Source organism: Mandrillus leucophaeus, unplaced genomic scaffold, assembly GCF_000951045.1.
Source record: "Mandrillus leucophaeus isolate KB7577 unplaced genomic scaffold, Mleu.le_1.0 Scaffold1054, whole genome shotgun sequence".
NCBI classification, from domain to species: Eukaryota; Metazoa; Chordata; class Mammalia; order Primates; family Cercopithecidae; genus Mandrillus; species Mandrillus leucophaeus.
The window spans coordinates 804,805-822,748 of NW_012098699.1; the positions used below are offsets into that span (position 1 = coordinate 804,805).

At 43.5% G+C, this 17,944-nt stretch overlaps 1 protein-coding gene and 1 pseudogene across 2 annotated transcripts; one reads left to right on the forward strand and one right to left on the reverse strand.

Annotated features, from left to right (window-relative positions):
* Window positions 1-2,842: 2,842 nt before the first annotated feature.
* LOC105541321 lies at window positions 2,843-3,808 on the reverse strand (annotated as a pseudogene).
* A 4,228-nt stretch (window positions 3,809-8,036) lies between these two features.
* On the forward strand, window positions 8,037-15,961 carry LOC105541330 (3 beta-hydroxysteroid dehydrogenase/Delta 5-->4-isomerase type 1). 2 transcript variants are annotated; one of them, XM_011982298.1, is made up of 4 exons: window positions 8,037-8,092; window positions 8,223-8,453; window positions 12,335-12,499; window positions 14,734-15,961. In XM_011982298.1, the coding sequence occupies exons 2-4, from the start codon at window positions 8,309-8,311 to the stop codon at window positions 15,543-15,545; spliced, it is 1,122 nt and encodes a 373-aa protein (XP_011837688.1). In that variant the 5' UTR covers window positions 8,037-8,092; window positions 8,223-8,308; the 3' UTR covers window positions 15,546-15,961. The 2 variants fall into 2 exon arrangements, with proteins under 2 accessions (XP_011837688.1, XP_011837696.1); XM_011982306.1 differs by having other exon boundaries at window positions 8,052-8,098.
* The last annotated feature ends 1,983 nt before the right edge of the window (window positions 15,962-17,944 follow it).

Here is a 17,944-nt window from a genome sequence, read left to right on the forward strand (position 1 = left end):
AAATGACGAGTTGATAGGTGCTGACGAGTTGATGGGTGCAGCACACCAACATGGCACAAGTATACATATGTAACAGACCTGCACGTTATGCACATGTACCCTAGAAATCAGTGTATAATAATAAAAAAAATAAAAATAAAAAAATAAAAAATAAATAAAATAAAGTCACATGAACGAAAAGGTCCCACAGCTTTTACTTTTCCCTTAAAAATATTTAAGTGCTTATTTTTCTTAGGTCAATTAATTAGAGCTCTTTTAATAGACGTTGCACGCATAACACATACATAGCCACACAGACAACCAGATTCAGTAGCTATAAGATTTTTTTTTTTTTTTTCTAATTTCCCAATTGGATTATTGGCCTTTGGTTGAGGCCCTTTAAGAACAGGGCTAGAAAAACAGTTTCCAGGGCCTAATAAACAAGCATAGCTGGAAGACAAAGACAGATTTTGAGAGGTACTTATTTACCTTTAATTCCAGGGGCTCCATAAGGAAACTAGAAATTTTTCCCAAAATGGGATTTGTGGCACCTTTTGTGTTTTCCCAAGGAGTCCCAGGCAATCAGAAGTCATTTTAGGGTTTTTCATGCATGCACCGAGAGTGGTAAGATGGAGTGGAGAAAAGTAATTCAGTTAACTGAGAAAAAATCTTTTCCAGGAAAACAAGATATGTGAAGAGAAAAACATAAAGGCCTTTTGAATATACTCACAGCTCGAATATCCATTTTAAATAAGCTCAGCACTCTTTTTGACTGGGTTATGTGCAGGAACTCCCTGCGATAATGAGAGGGATTTTTAGAGAAAGACCTCTTTCGCAGACACTGCTTGATGTGCGACAAATCACACACGGAAAAAAAGGGACGTGAACGCAAACAATGCCTTCAGTCCCAGCCACTTCCCAGAGAGGGAGAATAGCAGAGGTGGTTTTTAAACGTGTAACAGGTAGAGAAGGAGGAAAAGCAGGGTTTGGGGCTGAAGGCTTGGGGACAGGAGGGGCCACCAAGTCAGAGGGTTCAAACAGGCAAGGAGCAGATGTAGATGGGTGAGAACACAGAGGAGGTTCATCTGCAGGGTAAAAAGGGGCTTCAGAGGAAGAAGAGACCAGGGGAGGGTTTTTATCAAGAAGAAAGATTTCATGAGTGGGTGCAAGCTTGACACATGGAGGGTTGGGATCTAAGTAGAAGCAGAAGAAAGCCTGAATATAGAAAACCTCTTGTCATTTGACATTCCCGGTTATAAAGTCGCCAAGGTTCCTGAGAATTTGGAAGTTAAAGGTGCCATTTTCAGGCCATCTGCTGTCATTGTGTAATTTGTATTGGGGCCAGGCCATGTTGCAATAAAAAACCAAACACGTAAGCCAAGTTTGGCGAGGTTATGAAGGAGACAGCACAGTGGAGAGGGCATAGGAATGTGGAATGGTTTGGCACCCATGTAGACTGATGAGAAGAAGCCGAGGGTGTCTCTTTTTGTTCTAGGTGTCCCCAGACAAAAGACAGAGACCAGGAATACTCTTTCTAAAGAGGATAGTCAAGCTGAGAAAAAACTGGTTGTCCCCAAGATTTCCTCTAGCTTAGTCCCGCTAGTCCTCCAAGGACCGGGATGGTAGACCTGACTTTCCTGGGTACCGTGAGAAAGTCAGGGGAGGGCAAATTTTACCAGTCAGCTGGATTAGTGTCTGATGCTGGATGTTCCAGTTGGAATTGGCAAAGGGCCTCTTAGACTGGAGCCGCACAAGGAAGAGAGAAAGAGGGAGAGAGGAGAGAGGTAGAGAAAGAGAGAGGATGAGGGAAGAGGAAGGGAGAGAGTGAAATACCCACTGCGGGTGGTTGGAGGTGGATTCCCAAGACTGAGGGTGTTGAGAACTCCAGGGAGTAGCCCTGGCCAGAGCCTCTCCGTTCCCTTCAGGTTACTTGTCCTCCTCATGAAAATTGCTCGAAAAGTGAAGTAGGAGAAAAGACGGGGCCAGTGACCAGAGACCCCCAGAATCCAGGAGTTAGCTCAGGATGAGCTGCCATTGCCCACTGTTTCCTGGGTTGCAAGAGAGCCTCTGCCCTCAGCACTTGTCCTGGGTTGTGGCACCAAATGTAAGAATTAAAGGGAAAAGAAACACGAAATGTGGCTCAATAGTCAAAGACAGATTTATTTTAGAGAAATAAACCTGTGGCTTTCAAACTGAGTTCAATGAAGGGATTTTTGTAATGCAAAAGAAATCCCCAAGGAAAGAAAGCGGCTTGTTGGAAATTGACAGTCTACCTCTTTTTTTCCTTAAACATTGGAATTCCAAGAGCCCTTGCATTGGCATAAAGCTCTGTTTTCATCTGAAGACTCCACTGGAGAAAGGCCCACTTTCAAGTTCACTTATACAGTTGTTGGAAGATTCAGTTCTTCTAAGGTTATTAGACTGAGAGCCTCAGTTTCCCCTTGACTGTTGGCTGCTCTCAGTTCCTTACTATATTGTCCTCTCCAGCAGGGCAGCTTCCTTCGTCAAAGCCAATGAGAAAGAGCAATTGTAAAAGCAAGCTGAAAGTCACAATCCTTACTAACCTAATCAGGAAAGTGACATTCCATCATTTTTATTATATTATACTAGTTAAAAGCAAGGTACTAGGTTCAACCCACCCACAAGGGTACAAATACCAGAAGGTAGAGCTCACTGGAGTCACTTTAGAAGCTGGCTACCATACCATTACTGTCAGCCTCTGGAACTCTTGGTTGAATGGCATCTATTTGACCTCTCCTCTAAGATAATTGGCAGACAGAGTAATAAGTAGGAGATGGAAAAGAGATTTTGCTAAAGCCTCTCTTTTCCTCATACTATCGCTGGGGCTGGTGGTCCAGGGGTCTTATTCCTTGAAAGCCATATGGGCAATGAGTTGCACCACCCTGTTGCCGTAGTCAAATTCATTGCCATACCAGGAAATGTGGAAAAGGTGGAAGAGTGCATGATGCTGTTAAAGTTGGAGGAGACAACCTGGTGCTCAATGTAGCCCAGGATGCCCTTGAGGGAGCCTACCAATGCTGCTTCACCACCTTCTTGATGTCATCTTATTTGGCAGGTATTTCCCAATGGCAGGTCAGATTCACGACCAACATATTGGTGGTGGGGACACGAAAGGCCATGCCATTGAGCTTCCTGCTCAGCTCAGGGATAACCTTGCCCTCAGGCTTGGCAGTGACAGCAGATGTAGTGATGATGTTCTGGAGAACCCCGTATCCATTATGCCAGTTTCCTGAACGAGCCATCCACAGTTTTGTAGGTGGCAGTGATGGCATGGACTATGGTCATGAGTACTCCCATGACACCAAAGTTGTCATGGATGACCTTGGCCAGGGGTGCTAAGCAGTTGGTGGTACAGAATGTATTGCTGATGATCTTGAGGCTGTTGTCATACATCTCATGGTTCACACCCATCACAAACATGGGGGCATCAGTAGATGGGGCAGAGATGATGGCCCTTGTGGCTCACCCCTGAAAGTGAGCCCCAACCTTCTCCGTGGCAGTGAAGACAGCAGTGGACTCCACGATGTACTCAGTGCCAGTATTACCATATTTGATTTTGGTGAGATCTAGTTCCTAGAAGATGGTGATGGAATTTCCATTGATGACAAGCTTCCCGTTCTCAGCCTTGGCAGTGCCATGGAATTTGCTGCAGGTAGTACTATACTGGAACATGCAGGGCATGTAGTTGAGGTCAAGGAAGGGGTCATTGATGGCAACAATATCCACTTTATCAGAGTTCAAAGCAGCCCTTGTGACCAGGAGCCCAAATATGGTCATATCTATTCACTCCAGGCTTCACCTTCACCATGGTGTCTCAGGGATGCAGCTGGTGCTGCATGAGATGTGGCTGTCTGTCGAATAGGAGAAGCAGAAAGTTACAGCATATTATTTAACCCATAATTATCATATTGAGAGATTGTGAACTCTGATGCCAATAGGCGGTGACTCAGATGGGCATCACTTGACGTAGCAGGCTGACATCCCCTGAGAATGTGGACAATTCAGTTGTCTCAGTATCAGTCGTTTAAAAGACCATTCTTTTCCCTCATTGAATTTACTTTTGTCAAAATCAATTGGTCATATGATTTTGGCCATTAACTCACACATAAGTAAAAATTCTCTCAAAATGGGTTATAAGCCTAAATTTCAGGGGTAAACCATACACTTCTTCGAAAAACATGTAAATTAACATGTTCATGACCTTAAATTAAGAAAAAAAAAAATTTTCTCTGCTAAACAAAAAAGTTAAAAAATGAGACATGATCAAAACTAAAAATGTTTGCTCTTTAAAAGACATCAATAAGAAAATGAAAAGACAAGCCACAAAATGAGAAAAAATATCAAATCATTTATTCGACAAAGGACTTGTATCCAGAATATAAAATACAATTACAACTAAAGAACACAAGGATAAATGACCCAATTTTTAAATCAGCAAAATATTTGAACAGTCAATTAACCAAAAATGTGTAAGAATGGCCAATAAAGCACATGAAAAGGTGGTCAGCATCACCAGTCAGCAGGGAAATGCAAATCAAAACTACGATGTGACACCACTTCTTACCCACTAGAATGCCATAATAAAAGAGAAGGACAATAACAATTGGAGGAAGTGAAAAACAATGATGTGAAAAATTGAACTACTCATGCATTACTGATGGGACATACAGCCACATTGGAAAACAGATTGCCAGTTTCTTAAAACGTTAAAGATACATTTACCATATGACCTAGCACTTTCACTCCTAGCTGTCTACCCCAAAGAAATAAAAACCTATGTCCACACAACACATGAATGTGAATATTCATAGCAGCTTTATCCATAATAGTCCATAAAGTGGAAACACATCAAATATCGATCAACTGATGAATGAATAAACAAATGGGAGCCATACATACAATTTAATAGGGTTTGGCACCTAAAAGGAATAAAGTATTGATATGTGCTACAACATAGATGAACCACAAGAGTACATTAAGCTGGCCAGGTATGGTGGCTCACACCTGTAATCCCAGCACTTTCGGCGGCCGAGGTGGGTGGATCATTTGGGGTCAAGAATTTGAGACCAGCCTGGCCAACATGGTGAAATCCCACGTCTACTAAAAATACAAAAATTAACCAGGCAAGGTGGCAGGTGCCTGTAGTCCCAGTTACTCTGGAGGCTGAGGCAGGAGAATCACTTGAATCTAGGAGGTGGAGGCTGAAGTAAGCTGAGATTTTGCCACTGCACTCCAGCCTGGGCAACAGAGTGATCTGCCTCAAAAAAAAAAAAAAAAAAGTATATTAAGCTAAGTGAAAGAATAGAAATGCAAAGATCACATATTCTATAATTCCATTTATATAGTGTCCAGAAAAGGCAAATCTGTAAAGTCAGTGAGTCAATTAAAGGTTGCCTTGAGCTCTGAGTAAGAGTAAGGAATGGTGACTGATAAGCATGAGGGATTTCTTAGGAATGATAGAAATGCTGGAAAACAGGATTGTGGTGATGGTCCACACAAGTATAAAATTTTGCTAAAAATAATTGAACTGTCCACTTAAAACAAGCAAATGTGATGTCAATTATACCTCAATAAACCTGTTTAAAAATAAAAGAAAGTTGGTATTATGGTTCCCAATCACTCTTGACCTTTGTTTTATTTTTCCCTTTCTTTAGGGCTTATATTTATTGCTTCCACTCAGAGACTCCAAGAGACATGAGCTGAAATCTACCAGCCTCCAGAACGTTCAACAGCTGAAGGAATGTCCGGCCCTACCCTGAAGGCGGTGGGGGGATCTGTAAGGTGCACTCCCAGCATCTGCTACAGCAGGCAGACGTGTGTGATGCACCTGGGTGATTTTAGATAGTGCTCCACAAGTCTCAGCAAGACCCAGGGTCTGTAGACAGTTCTGATAGCTTCAGAGAACAAGCTGCTACATCTTGCAGCACAAAGCCAACCTTTCCTAGGCAAGTGGTTTTGAAGCATTGGTCATCAGGTCCAAAATAGAAGATGAATGTCTACAACATGGGAGGAGGGCAAGACCCAGAGTGGGGTGTCAAACTAAATCATTTGTAGAGTATTACTTTCAACAACTGCAGAAAATGTTCTTTTCAAGTGCTTACGGCATGTTCACCAATGTAGACCATATGCTGGACCATAAAACAAGTCTCAGTAAATATCCAAGAATCAAAACCATACACAGTGTAGGCTCTGGCCACAGTAGTATTTAATTGGAAATCCATAATAATGAGATATCTAGAAAATCCCCAATTTTAGAAAACAAGCAACACGCTTCTGAATAACACTTGGGTCAGAGAAGAAATCACAAGAAAACATTTTAAATATTATTAACTGAATGATGATAACCCAATACATCAAAATGTTGGCTACAGCTAACATAGTGCTTAAAGAGAAATTTACAACTTTTAATGCCTATAGGGGAAATAGGAAAGGAGTAAAGAAAAACAATTTTCTATGCTTTTATTATCAGAATCCTGAAAAACGGGGCTGGGTGAGGTGGCTCACGCCTGTAATCTCAGCACTTTTGGAGGCTGAGGCGGGCAGATCATGAGGTCGGGAGTTTGATACCAGCCTGGTCAACATGGTGAAACCCCGTCTCTACTGAAAATACAAAAATTAGCCAGGTGCAGTGGTGGGTGCCTGTAATCCCAGCTACTCGGGAGACTGAGGCAAGAGAATTGCTTGAACCCAGGAGGCAGAGGTTGTAGTGAGCTGAGATGGTGCCACTGCACTTCAGCCTGGGTGACACAGCAAGACTCTGTCTCAAAACAAAACAAACAAAACAAAACAAACAAACAAAAACAGAATCTGAAAAACAAGAGTGAAAAAAAAAACAATAAATGTAAGCCAATAATAAAAATAATGAAAATCACGAAATAGAAAAATAAACAATAGAGAAAATCAACGGTCAATTTTTCTGTACTCCCTGCACAAAACTTCATTTCAACAAAATTTTATATTTAAATATATATCCAGAACCACAGAGATCTTAGAAGAAAAAATTAGGGAAATACGAAATAAAATGAGAACTGTGGGAATAAAAATCAGAAAGTAGTTGCCTATGAGGTAGACTGGGGGAAGGGCAGGGAATTAACAGGGAACAGGCAGAAAACAACTTTCTGGGGTGAAGGAAATGGTCCATATCTTTTTTGGGGTGCTACTTACATGGGCATCTATAACTGTCAAGGTCCACTGAACTGAACACTTAAGACCTGGGCATTTTAATGAATGTAAATTATATTTAAATTTTTTTAAGTAGAGAAAAGTGTCTTGGGAAGCTTATGGCAGTGATATTTGGGCAGTTCTGGGCATAGGTTTCAGAAGCATTCACAGCATATTCAGTTCAGGGATTTGCTGAGAATGGTTTTGCAGCCAAAAATATGGGATACGTTCAAACATCTATGATACGAGTCATTGGGGCATAAACCACAAATCTCCACTCTTGTGGTACAGGCCATATCAAGTGGTTATCACTAGATAGCTTCCCTTAAATGATGTTCTTCCTCTAGGAACCCAGAGCTCTCCAGGAGAAAATGACAATTGAGGTTTTGGATATATTGGGTAAGAAAGAAAGTCACCTCACATAAAACTCAGTGATTAGAGCTGTCACCATTGCAAATTTCTAAACTTTGCAAGACAGCAGCAACATTTTAAATGATAGTCTGAGAGAGGAAATAAGGCAATGGGCTAACATGGATTTCCCTCCAGATGGATTTACGGAACAAGGGCACAATTCAAATTGCACTTGGAGATTTCTCCTGGTCTAGTTTAAGTTCACAAATTGTGGATCCCAGACAGCTGGTATCAACTGACTAGTGTCCTGTGAAGGCTAAGCCTAAGACTCTTTGCCACACTGCAGCATTAGGATGGGACTTCTCTTCCTGTTCCTGGGAAGAATTAGAGATATAACCCAAAGGTCACTATTTTTCTGAGATAAGGGATCCTGCAGGAGGAGAGAGCAATAAGTATGTGGCCAGAGATCAAAGGGATAAGAGCTGGGCCAGAAGCCACAGTGCATAAAGCTTCAGCCCTGCCACAGGGGATGAGGGGACAAGTACTTCTACTCTTCTGTCCAGCTTTTAACAATCGAATGGTTAGAGCTTTTTCACTTTCTTTCAGCTACTCCTGGCAGTGGTAAGGACACAGAATGTTTGCAAAAAAAATGGGGTAGAGGAAAATAAGGCATCTGTGTGAGTGTATAACGGTTTGACATCTCTTTTTAGCCCTCTCCAGGGTCACCCTAGAATCAGATCTGCTCCCCAGCATCTTCTGTTTCCTGGCGAAGTTTTCCTGCTACGTTGGATTGGCCATGACGGGCTGGAGCTGCCTTGTGACAGGAGCAGGAGGGTTTCTGGGTCAGAGGATCGTCCGCCTCTTGGTGGAGGAGAAGGAGCTGAAGGAGATCAGGGCGTTGGACAAGGCCTTCGGACCAGAGCTGAGGGAGGAATTTTCCAGTAAGTAAACTTGGGTCATGGGTGTGTGGTTCCATCTTAAACCCTGTATGCACGGGGGGGAAGGTGGACCTTGTCTAGCAAGTTATTGAAATTTGAAGCCAAATCTAAGCCAATCTCACATCCAAAGTCATCAAAAAATAAATACTAAATAGTATACAATGGCATAGTATGAAAGATACTGGATGGGATTTCCAGAGACTGGATTCTGGCCCTGACCCAGAACTTGAGAGGCAGCCGCCTCAGCCTCCAGGTCTCTTTTCTTCTCATCTAGAAAATCCCACACTAGTTCTTATTCTTGTCTGCAACTGTTTTATGTTCTGAAGCTTTTGTCTTGGCAATTGCTGTACAACATTCACAAATGACACCATTACACTGGAGACCTCAGCAGTGGGTCATTGTCTCGCTAGACCGTGTCAGGCTGTGTTTTGTTTTGTAGCTTCCTTAGTATCTTTAGTGAGGGAAAAATAAAAGGAAGTGGAGGTAAAGATGAGTGTATAAGGGTGTGTGTGTGTGACAGAGAGAGAGGAAAACAATAATGGGGAGAGAAAGTCAGAGACAGAGACAATAAGAAAGACAGAGAAATAATGAGAAATATATAGTGAGAGAGAGAGCATCAGAGAGAGAGAGTGTGCGTGCACAGTGCAAAGCACAGAGCAGAGACAGAGTAAAAAGCGGTATAAGGCCAGATATGCCTCATTTAGATTTCACATATATGGCTTTAAAAAAAAATTTACCTTCGTTGCTCATCATCAAAAACAAATTGATTGCAGAATTTGCTGTGGCAACTCCTTGTACAAATGGCCCCATGAGGCAGGTAGAAAAGGGGTCACATTCAACTGGACAATGAACGCATCAAGGTCCAGAACCATAAAGCGACTTGCTAAGGCCATCTGATTGATGTGCAGCAGAGCTCAGACCAGAGCTTTATCCATAGGCTTTATCACTTGGTCCCAGAACTGATGCTTAGCAAAGTGGATTTTCAGTCTCTCCCTTTGCCCCTTGGTGTGTCCCAAAATGATTCCCTGTCTTCCTCTCCAACCCAGGGGATTTGGGGTACTGTGTGTCTACATGGGGGCTCCGGCTGCTCAGAGGGTCCTGCCCTGCCCACAGAGAAGCCCCCACTTGACAGCACTCAGGAACCACACCCAGCACTCTACTTTTGATCTTCTCTGACCTCTTGAAATGTTTGATTTCTTCCGCCCTCTGTTTTAATGGTGTCTTTGATAAACAAGTATTAACACATTACCAATATTAAATGCTTGTAATCCTTGTGTCTCAGCAATATTTACAATTTAACATCTGAAGCCAGAAAAAAGCAGTGCTCGGCCTAGTGGTATTGTTCCCCTAGGGGAAAAATGCAGGGCATATAATAGATAGGCAGGATTCTGTATGAAGGTAAAAGCAGACAATCCTTTCGGTGTTCTTTTTGTGCCAGGCACTTGGCCAGAGGTTTGCTGACTCATTTGCTCCTCATAACAACCCTATGAGATCGATGATATTATCCTCCTTTTTTACACATGAGGAGATAGAAACAGAGAGGTTAATTAACTTGTCGAAGGTCCTACAGTTAGAATATGGCAAATCTGGATTTGAACTCAGACAGACTAGTGCAGCATCTGTGCTCTTAAGCGGTAGTTTGTCTTACGGCTTCTCTGGGCCTTCCTCTAGCCCAGCTTAAACCATCTAAGTGATTCCATTTAGTCTACATAAGACACTTGCCAAGTCTACAGTGCCTTGGAGAAGAAGAGAGCCATGACTTCATCCACAAAGTCCCCTTTCCTAGTCCCTCTAGGACTTCACAAACAAAGTCCCCCTTTCCTAGATCCCCGGGAACTCACTGGGGAAGAGTCCTTTTCTCTCAGCTTTGGACTTCTTCCACTTTGACACTCCTTTGAGCCAGTCTGTCTGAAGCGGCAGCAAAGAAGAAGCAGAGGAAGGCAGCAGGAAGGGCAGAAGTGGAAATAGAACCAGAGAACATCCCACTCTCAGATTGTTACCCACATCGCCACCAGCAGCCTCTTCCCTGACTCCCCCACTCCAGGACCTTCTTGGAGTTGCCTGACAATGGGAAGAGGTTGGGAGTAGACAAAACACGGCAGAGGCATCAGGAGAGCAAGTAGTTCTGCTTGTACCCCAGGAAGGAATTTCTCCAGCTTTGAATTTTCCACTCTGAATTTTGCTCTCACTGGTCTTTGGTCTTTGTTGCCAATTTCAGTTAAACTGGCTAATTCTTTGGAAAAGAATGATTAAACAACAGAAAAGTTGGTATTAAACAGCCAGTCCTGCGCCTGGTGTACAGGGTACAAGCTTGGAGGCAGGGTGGGCATGTTTAAGCCTTCAATAGAAACGTGACCTTAGATCTGTCCCTTAACCTCTCTGAGACTCAGTTTCCTCACTGATAAAGTGGGACTCAGAATACCTAACTCATGAGATAGCGGTAAAAAGAAATAAACCTCCTGTAAGTTGCATACAGATTATAAAGCACAAATGAGTGTAGAGTATTTATCTGAGCTCCATGTAAAATGGTGTTCATTTTAGGAGCTAATTCCAGATGATAACCTTACTAGCAGCATCACTTCCTGTGGATTTCAGAGGAACCTGAAGACAATGATGTTGTAACCACTGCCTCTGGCTAGACAGCTGCGATGTTAGTTCATTGGTGGTTAACTCATTTTCAGCATGGCTACCTGCTTTTGATGATACCTGATAAGAGTTTTTCAGAGAATTTCATCATTGAAACCCACCCACAATTCCTGAGTAATGGCTCCACTCTCCTCCCAGTTGCCCAAGCAGGAAACTGTAGGTGTGATTTATATTATCCTTTTCCTCTCAGCCCAGCTCCAATAGGTACCAGGACCTTCAAGGTAAGGTCTGAAATTCAAACCTGGTGTATCTCTCCCCTCCTCTGCTTCCACTGCTTCCAGTCCTCACCTAAACTTTGGCACAGACATTCTGATTAATCTCTTGATCACCTGGCTTTCTCATATGCCCTATACCAGTCCATTTTATATCCTCAAGCCAAGATTAACTTCCTACACCACAATCCTGCTTCTGTTTCTTTTTCTTGTTTGTGTTTTTGTTTGTTGGTTGGTTGGTTTGGGTTTTTTTCTTTTTTCTTTTTCTTTTTTTTTTTTTTTTTTTGAGTCAAGGTCTTGCTCTACCACCCAGGCTAGAGTGCAGAGCTGTGATCGCGGCTCACTGCCAGAAGCCAGAGACCCCAGCCTCCATTTATCCTCCCACCTCAGCCTGCAGAGTAGCTGGGACTGCAGGCACACGCCACCATGCCCAGTTATTTCATGTATTTTAATAGAGATGGGGTTTCCCCCTATTGTCCAGGCTGGTCTCAACCTCCTGCACTCCAGTGATCCATCCATCACAGCCTCCCAAACTGTTGGGATAACACGCATGAGCCATGGGGCTTGGCCTTTTTGTTATCTTATTCCAAATATAAATACGGGGTTTTCTTTAACATGGTGCTGGAGTCCCAAAATTAGGTTCCATACATGATTTCTCATTACTTACAGAATTAACTTCAAATTTTCCCTCATACTCTCTACAATCACCCTACTCTCCTTAGAAAATTTGATGAGCTTCCCATGACTCTAGAAATGCTTATATTCCAGGCATACCTGACAGCTCACTGCTCAGATTACTTTTCTAAAATGAGATGGGCAAGAAACAGATGTTTGCTCTTTCCGAATAAATTTATACATATGCTGATTTCTGTGCCTTTTTTACTTGTTCCTTCCAAAGAATGTACACCCTCCACTTTAACACCCTGCTCTAACTATTCTTGAACACCTGTGTAACATCACCTTTATCAGAAAACTTCTCAGCCAGATACAGAAATCATTCCAATGACCTGATCTGTGTTCACACAGAGCTCCAGAACAAGACCAAGCTGACAGTGCTGGAAGGAGACATTCTGGATGAGCCATTCCTGAAGAGAGCCTGCCAGGACGTCTTGGTCGTCATCCACACCGCCTGTATCATTGATGTCTTTGGTGTCACTCACAGAGAGTCCATCATGAACGTCAATGTGAAAGGTACGGTAGGCTGGGGAGGAGATGAAGCAAGGTGGGGAATTAAGGATCACAAAGAAGGGCAGGAAGGGAAGAGAAGTTCCCTCCACTGAATACCTGCTGTGCTCTGGGCCAAGTGCCTTTGTTGATCACTACCAACTAGGGAGTTTCAGGCTGCTAACTTTAGTTTTTTAGATGATAAAACTAGGACTGAGAGATGGCAAGTAACTTGTCCAAGGTCTCCCAGGCAAGTAAGCAGGTAGGAGAGCTAGACTTTAAACTCACCCCTATGTGACTCCAAAGGCTGTGGAAGCTCTTTCTACTGTGGTTCCAATCAAAAGTCAACTAATCTCTGACTTCAGACTCTCGATATTCAGCCACCCCTTGCCTCCTGGGCCAGAATCAGACCTTGGAGGTGCAACTGTAGTCACCATTTTGAACCTTGTGTGCAGGCTGATGAGAACATTCAGAGCCCTCCTGCCCACTTCAAAAAAGAAGTCCTCTCAAGAGAACTAGCAAAGCTGGTTCAGAGGTCTGTCAGGACAGAATTATCCGGCACATGCCTTCCCACAAAATTTTTTAACAATAAGATTTTTCCAGTATCAAGAATACAATCTCTTCAGCTCACCACAGGGCCCACTATTCCAGAGCCATTTCCAGCCAGGTGCCCAAAGTGCACCCTCATTTAATCCTCATCCCTTAAATGCTTGGGGTTTCCTTTCAAAGTATGGCTTTCCAACTACCTTAAATTCAGACACATTTCCTTAAGGAATCTTCTCATAAAGTCTCACCCTCTGATCTCCAGAGTCCAGCCTCTTCAGCACCATAGCACCTCAAACTCCAATCTGGCCCTCCATATTCAGTCTACTCTGACTCTTTTTCCAAAGCAACCAATTGCTTTTGAGTCTCCAGCACTATCGAAAGAAAGAAAGAAAGAAAGAAAGAAAGAAAGAAAGAAAGAAAGAAAGAAAGAAAGAAAGAAAGAAAGAAAGAAAGAAAGAAAAAAACAACTTCCAGTTTCTACTTACCCATACCTCTAGGTACCCCTACTGTGCAAGGAGGGTGCTAAGAGTAACCAGTTTTTTATTTTAATTACTACCCTTAACAGCTCCCAAGAGGAAGGGATATGAAATGACAGGGGAAGTGTTAGAGGCATCTGTTTGCTAGAACCATTACCACTCCCAGGCTTAGAAAATACTTCAAAATGTTGGTCATTTCCCCCTTGAAAGTAAACTAACTGCAAATTTTCTCTGCCACAAGATTAATTTTTGAAAACATGAGGCTGTCTCTTCAGAAACTCAAATTGCACAGAGACATTAAAATGGCTAAGAATACAAAAATTTGTAAATAAAAATGATCCTTTGCCTGGGAAATCCCTTCCTTCTTCAAGGGAAGGCACTATGGATACCTCCATGAGCTTTGCTTCTACACAACTCAGGAGAGGTTGCAAGCTCCTCCCAGTGCAGGTGTTACCAGTAGAGGGCACACTCCTCTCCCCAGTCCTCCACCAGGCTCCACAGGAAACACCAGAGCAGAGTTTAAAAGGAAGGTTTATCACCTCCACTTTACATAACTGGGTGATCAGAGTCACAGCCAGAATTGGGAAGCAGCTTTCCCAGGGAACACACAATCAGGAAAAGAGTGTGGGTTTCCAGCAGCTCCCCACAACCCACTGTTTGCTCAATGACTCCAGGATGGTCCTCGTGACAAAGTTTTATTAGAGCCCAGCGACATGAGAAAAGTACCAGCAATTTCATATATATTGAAGAGTTTATATTGCCCATATACAATGGTGTACGTGTGTGTGTGATGTGAATTCTTCAACTGCCCATTTTTGCCTAAGGACTGGAACTGTCCATATTCGCAGAGTATAGCCTCCCGATTTTTCAGATTTCAAATGATCTGACTTCAATGTTACTGATTACAAATTATAATTTTTCAATACCTTTACTTGGCAAAACAAAAAGTGATAACCCTAGGTCCCTTTGCAAAGTTAAAGTACACACACACACGTCCATGAAACCCAAAAGTCTAGAAATTCTTACCTCCAGAACCCACATGTCAGTTCCTCTTCATTTCGATGTTTTTCCTATGGCTGTAGTATGACCCGATCTCAGTCAGAGACACAGAAGAATGCGCCCTCAGTCTGTTACAACCATTATATTTGGCAGTGGGGAGTGGGGCACATGGATCTGTGCACGTGGTTGGACCTTCTTAGGGATATATACTGACACTGACAGTATGCTCTTCGTGGGCAGGTACCCAGCTCCTGTTAGAGGCCTGTGTCCAAGCTAGTGTGCCAGTCTTCATCTACACCAGTAGCATAGAGGTAGCCGGACCCAACTCGTACAAGGAAATCATCCAGAACGGCCACGAAGAGGAGCCTCTGGAAAACACATGGTCTGCTCCATACCCATACAGCAAAAAGCTTGCTGAGAAGGCTGTGCTGGCAGCTGATGGGTGGACTCTGAAAGACGGTGGCACCTTGTACACTTGTGCCTTAAGACCCACGTATATCTATGGGGAAGGAAGCCAATTCCTTTCTGCTGGTATAAATGAAGCCCTGAACAACAATGGGATCCTGTCAAGTATTGGCAAGTTCTCCACTGTTAACCCAGTCTATGTTGGCAACGTGGCCTGGGCCCACATTCTGGCCTTGAGGGCCCTGCAGGACCCCAAGAAGGCCCCAAGTGTCCGAGGACAGTTCTACTACATCTCAGATGACACGCCTCACCAAAGTTATGATAACCTTAATTACACCCTGAGCAAAGAGTTCGGCCTCCGCCTTGATTCCAGATGGAGCCTTCCTTTATCCCTGATTTACTGGATTGGTTTCCTGCTGGAAATAGTGAGCTTCCTTCTCAGGCCAATTTACACCTATCGACCACCCTTTAACCGCCACAGGGTGACATTGTCAAATAGCGTGTTCACCTTCTCTTACAAGAAGGCTCAGCGAGATCTGGCGTATGAGCCACTCTACAGCTGGGAGGAAGCCAAGCAGAAAACCGTGGAGTGGGTTGCTTCCCTTGTGGACCGGCACAAGGAGACCCTGAAGTCCAAGACTCAGTGATTTAAGGATGACAGAGATGTGCATGTGGATGTTGTTAGGAGATGTCATCAAGCTCCACCCTCCTGGCTTCATACAGAAGGTGACAAGGGCACAAGCCCAGGTCCTGCCTCCTCCCTTTCACCCAATGGCCAACTTATTGTCTTCCTCATGTCATCAAAACCTGCGGAGTCACTCGCCCAACAGGAAGATTTCAGTCTTAATCATATACCAGAGGAAAGACCATGTGATTTGCTGTTACCAAATCTCAGTAGCTGATTCTGAACAATTTGGGATCTCTTTTAATTTGACTGTCTCTTTTGACTACCATAGCTCCATTTCCCCTCTTAAATGAGAAATGATTTCCTTTCTTTTTAATCTTCCATTTCTTCACATAGTTTGATAAAAAGATCAATAAATGTCTGAATGTTTAACATGGAGGGAGGTGTGAGTTATGTTAATACATACTTTCCTCCTTTCTCCTTCCTTTTCAGGTGTTGCCATCTCCAATTTAGAAGAGTAGGATAAAACCTGGGCTGGGGAGAGGGCAGAGTAGTAGGAGGGCCAGAAAGCGCGGATGAAGACTGAATAAGCTCTACTAACTTTCAGGCATGTACAACATGACCTACATATGACATATATTATCTCATTTAATACTCATCAGAAACCTATCTGGTGGGGGTGACTAATCCCATTTTACCACTGAGGATACTTGTTCACAGTCACACTAACTGATTAGCGGCTATGTCTGCTACCAGGGAGTTGGCCTTGAAAGCAGTTATCTTTCCACGGAATCATGCAGCCTGAACTGGTCTTGTCAGTGGTAAAGCAGAGCACTGGAGCATGGGGTACCGATACTTGGAAGAGACCCATCTCCCTTGGGTTACCTCCTTCTTGTCCAATCCCATGCAGGGGACTCTCTGGAACCCAGGAGAATCCCTGGGGAGCATCTGGAAGGGTTTGAATGTCTTACCAAAAGGCCCTGAGCAGGGGTGAGTGAAGCAAAAATGCCTCCAGCCTCCACCTTCAGTGCCGATTTCCTTGAAGGTCTCTAGAACACACCTGGCTATATGTGTGTTAGTCATTCTGATCATACATAACCCTGCATTTCACCCTTTCAAAGCACACAGTGAAGCCACACCATGTGTTCCTGGGCAAGTAAAGGGAACAATTTAAAAATTCCCCCAAAATGTGCTTTCTATTCAGCCCAAGAATAGAGGTCTACTGTCCCACATCCCCAGATTTAACTGCCTCTCTCTTCTTTCTCCTTCTGTCTTGAGATCACATCCTTTCCTCCTTTATTCTTTCATCTCCTTAGCCTCTTTCCTTCCCTCCAAATCCCCTTAAATCATTGACTCTCTCATTCTTCTCAATTTCCCTGAGGAGAGGAGACCAGTCAAGACAAGCTTGGGGACTTCGATGATGACACAGTCATTAACCAACCAAAGGAGCAACAGTCAAAACAAAAACAAAAACAAAAACAAAAACAAAACCACTGTCAGGGCATCAGTGACAGAGCTGAACTGAAGTGGGTGAGGAAGTTGCTGTGGGTCCAGAGTGTGGGGAGAGGAAAATTGTCTCCCTCTGGACCTGGGTGTATCACAGTCATGATGAGATCATATCCAACTTCAAGATGGCTTCTTTCTCACACACGAAATTTACAGAATATTAATCAGTTGAATTTGATTACTACAAAAAGATAGTTTCAATACTCATTCTGAAGGGAAAAGGTAAACACATTCTGGTCCAGAAGAACAGGTTTCCACCACCATTAACATTTCAAGAGTCACATAATCAGCACCAGCATCGGGGGGAGTGGCCCCAGGCAGTAGGGTAACATGGAAAATGGAACACCCATCCTTCCCCAGTGCTGCACAAAATGCAAGAGCCAGCATCTGTCCAGCTCTGGAAATGTATGCACACCGTCTATATGTTAATGCAAAATAGCAGTGGAAGGAAAGGAGGGTGGTGGAATTTTGGAAAAGGGCTCTTTTGGGTCCCTTTTCTCCACCTGGGTGGCTCTGCAAGGTAGCTGGCAAAGGAATGAATGAAAGCACCAGCCAGCACAGCCTGAGCTTTGGCTGAATGTACCATCTTGCCCTAGCATAACATGTGAAACCTTGATATGAAGACATTTCCCCTGTCCACCTCCCACCCCCTGCAGCCCCCAGCCCCAAATTCCTAAAGTCATACTTACAGTTGGCAAAATAATTCACCACAAGCAGGTTAGGCAGGCAGGGAACAAAATCAGCCTTCACCTTCACCCTTAAATGGTGTTGAAATGTGTAAGCATCTCTACCTCTCTCATGCCTGTCTCCCTAGCACTGAGCACTATGCCCGGCACTTGCCCACTCAGCTGAGGGGTGAACTTCCCAGGAGCTCTGCTCCTACTGAGACATAGCCTTGGTTCCTGGGGAAGGCCA

Excerpts from the sequence above, each read along its gene's own strand:
- LOC105541330 (XM_011982298.1), top strand. The coding sequence starts at position 8,309 with ATGACGGGCTGGAGCTGCCTTGTGACAGGAGCAGGAGGGTTTCTGGGT. Across the intron at positions 8,454-12,334 it reads GCTGAGGGAGGAATTTTCCA|AGCTCCAGAACAAGACCAAG; the intron begins GTAAGTAAACTT and ends GTGTTCACACAG. Across the intron at positions 12,500-14,733 it reads CATGAACGTCAATGTGAAAG|GTACCCAGCTCCTGTTAGAG; the intron begins GTACGGTAGGCT and ends CTTCGTGGGCAG.